The 3,443-nt window shown below is 38.7% G+C and overlaps 1 protein-coding gene across 2 annotated transcripts; it reads left to right on the plus strand.

Moving 5' to 3' along the window:
* Positions 1-742: 742 nt before the first annotated feature.
* On the plus strand, positions 743-3,217 carry SMIM30 (small integral membrane protein 30). 2 transcript variants are annotated; one of them, XM_040260151.1, is made up of 3 exons: positions 743-834; positions 1,189-1,273; positions 1,730-3,217. In XM_040260151.1, the coding sequence occupies exon 3, from the start codon at positions 1,761-1,763 to the stop codon at positions 1,938-1,940; it is 180 nt and encodes a 59-aa protein (XP_040116085.1). In that variant the 5' UTR covers positions 743-834; positions 1,189-1,273; positions 1,730-1,760; the 3' UTR covers positions 1,941-3,217. The 2 variants fall into 2 exon arrangements, 1 of the variants encoding a protein (XP_040116085.1); XR_005724394.1 differs by having other exon boundaries at positions 747-834; positions 1,192-1,273.
* The last annotated feature ends 226 nt before the right edge of the window (positions 3,218-3,443 follow it).

Below are 3,443 nucleotides of genomic sequence, written 5' to 3' on the forward strand. Positions count from 1 at the left end.
AGCGTTCAGAAGACTGGATGACTAGAAAGGTTCTCTAAGGATTTCATAGACTAGATTGCAAGAAAGCCTTTCAGGAAGGGTTCTTATGCAAATAATTTATCCTTATGACTTAAAAGTAATAATTTACAACTTTCCATATTTGGGGATATTTAGGGTGGGTATCACAAACACGAGTGAGAAGTCTCTAAAGTGTACCATACACTGTACTCCGGAATGGGGAAACTCAGAACTCTAGAACCTGAATCCAAGATCTTAAGAATGTTGACTTGTTTTTCCTTAAACTTCCTGTTTTTCCCTACAAACGTATTAAACACTTTTCAAAACCTCTTATTAATATTTCCCCCCACTGCTTAAAAAGAATTAACAAATGTCATAAGACATTTAAAAGATGGTGTCAAAGGATTCCCTCCTTCAAAAATGTTAGAAGTCGCTAGTTTAAATGTATCTGAAAGATGGCTTTGTTACGATGATCTCTTCAGACTGAGGTGCATGCATTTCAGTCAAAGGACAAAAATTCTTGTGTCTTGAAACCTTTAACACCATTAAAAAAATAAAAGAAAAACACTTGCTGTCATTTTTTGACCTTTTTTTTTTTTTTCAGTGAGCTTCCGTACAAATACACTACACCACTTTACCAGTAACAGGCTTGGCCACGTGAGGAAACCCTGGAGCTCGCCCCTCCGCGCCACTGGTACAGCGCGACCGTCATCCCTCAGCAAGTTACTTGGAAGCGCGCCGGAGAACCCTGGGAGTTGTGGGCACCGGGGGTTGTGGGAAATGTAGTTTGGAGACTCCGCCCTGCTCACCATTTCTGTAATGGCTGCTTCCCTGAAGGTAATGTACGAGCTTGTCTCCGAAGGCTCCTTAGCTTGCCCAGTATATTTGTCAAACGGGGCAAATTTGCAGCTTGCCGGGCCAAAGCAGGGATTGTTTTTAAAGTCTTACTTTCAAGTCCTGGAACGAACTTGGTTTTCGGTTGTCTTTTTCTTTTTTTTTTAAGCTTTTTCTTCATAGGAGAACTAACCAACTTTTAAATCTAGTTCCCGTTTGAACAAACTGTCTTTAGTTTTTACCCATTCTTCTCCCTTCTGTACAACCTTCCCGCTCTGCGCTGACTCTGGGTGCCTCTTTAAAATAATAATAATTAATAATGTGTAATTTTTAAATCCTGCTACGCCCCTCTGATAGTAGGCGCTGTCACGTGGAATCTCTTAGCCTCAGCATCCGGAGCTGCTGGAAGGGAGTCAGATAGAATTCAGTACCGCCTTCTTTGGTAAGTCTTACTATTTCCCCACCACTTCACAGCTATATGTTGTTTGACTTTGCTAGATTTGTCTGCATTTCCCGGTTGGGAGAGATCCTAAGAAAATATAATTTTCACTCATAGGACAATTTCCAAGTTAATGTCTGGTGCATCATCAACTATCTTTCTTACGTTCTACTGTTCGATATCTGTTTTGTTGATGTCCACAGTGTTAGCGTTATACAGTGTGGAAAAATCGCTGGGGTCAGGAAACTATCATGGGAAAGGGAGATTAGCCTCAAATGACTATCTTTAATTACCATTTACTTCCCAAAGGTTCTTTCACCATAAAATGAGTCTGAATATAATTTATAGTCCCTAATTGACAAGGTTGCATGAACTGTTACTTATCATGTATTCATATTGTCATTTGAAAAGGTTGGAATTTTTAATGATTCCTTTTTTTTTCCATGTTTTAATTTATAGAGATCTTCATCCTTCAAGAACCAGCCACATCATGATCTCAGTTTCAACACAGTTGTTCCTAGTCCTCTTTTCATTGCTTTTGGTGCTGCCTGTTGTTGAAGCAGTAGAAGCCGGAGATGCAATTGCTCTCTTGTTAGGTGTGATTCTCAGCATTACAGGCATTTGTGCTTGTTTGGGGGTGTATGCACGAAAAAGAAATGGACAGATGTGACTTTGAAGGGCCTCCTGAATCAAACCTTCCTCTGAAAACCTTTGTGCTATTGAGTTTCAGAACTGAGCTTTGGTGTCTGAAAGTTCCCAAGAAACAGTTAATAGAGAAGTTTCATATTATTGGTTATTTTCCTATAAAAAGGAACAAATTGATATACTCTGTTTAAGGGAAAACAACATGTTTTTGTCACAACAGATAATGCACTGAAAAATGCCATCTGTAATTTGCATTTGCTGAAATTTGCATAAGTAATATTTCATAGTTTCAGAATTCTCAGTAGGAAGAAGGAAACTCTTGCCCAGAATCCTAGGAAATTGCCACTGTTCAGTTATAATCACTGCCTCTTGCATCACTGAGGAATTTTTTCTCCATATTTTTATTGGATTTTTGTTCTGTTATCTCCCAAGTTAGTACTGTACCTAGACATTAAATACAGTTGGTCAGAAATTAACACTTATCTCTGTGTGGGAAAAAGTTCAGAAAATGTATTCAATGTATCTAACATTGAAATGGAGAGAGTTAATGTAAAAAAAAATACTTTATATTGACATTGAAATGGAGAAGAGATCTATTGTTTAACAAAAACAAAAAATGTTTATATTAACTGAGTAACATCTCCATGGTGAGAAGTACTATGTCAAGTATAAACCTATTATGTAAGTTAATTTGTGGTGTCCATTTCTGTTTATTTCAGACTTTTTATCTCTGTGAAGTTTTTATGAACTAAGTGGAGACGAGTAGATGCCTTATGTTAACTGATGACTCCAGCTTTTAGAGATATAATCAGTGAAAAATGAGAAATGGGCAGCATCAAGGTAGGGAAGAGGCCCCTGGTAGAGAATCCACAGATGCAGAAGGCAAATGTTACGGCACGTACTGATTTACACTCAAGCCACATGAGGTACACTCTCCCCATCCTTGCTACTTAAAAGTGTCCTCAGCAGCAGCAGTATCACCTTAGGACTTGTTAAAACTGCAGTCTCAGGCCCCCTCCACCCCACCCCCAACCAATTGGATCAGAATCTGCTTTTGTTTCAAGAACCCAGGATAACTTTATACACATTCAAGTTTAAGAAGATTGCTCTAACTTGTTTGAATGCTAGGATCAAACAAGTTGATAAAAACTGTTAGATTCCCAGCTTCCTCTCCTGGTTGCATTGTAGGTTGGGGTATGGAATTCTTTGTTTAACAAGGGTCCACAGTGATTCCTTTGACTGTAGATACAGCCAACATAGAATTGTATGAGTAAATCAAACTGCTATGGGGTCTTAATGAAAGTAGTTGGTCATATTTTTTTCCTAAACTAATGCATTACCCAATCTCTAGCTCTCCAGGTAATATTGGGAGCCTTAATTTTGACCAGAAAACAGGCAATCGCAATCTAAAATCCTTTGTATGCATTTCTCCAGGTATGAGCTGACCTGGCTTGCATGAAGGATTTGGTGGGGGGAGTACAAAGAATGAGGGACAGCCACACACTAAAGACAGAAACCACATGGATCT

This window comes from Oryx dammah, unplaced genomic scaffold, assembly GCF_014754425.2.
Source record: "Oryx dammah isolate SB20612 unplaced genomic scaffold, SCBI_Odam_1.1 HiC_scaffold_18, whole genome shotgun sequence".
NCBI lineage: Eukaryota > Metazoa > Chordata > Mammalia > Artiodactyla > Bovidae > Oryx > Oryx dammah.

Bases quoted from the DNA above. Each gene is read 5' to 3' on its own strand.
- SMIM30 (XM_040260151.1), top strand. From the start codon at position 1,761: ATGATCTCAGTTTCAACACAGTTGTTCCTAGTCCTCTTTTCATTGCTT.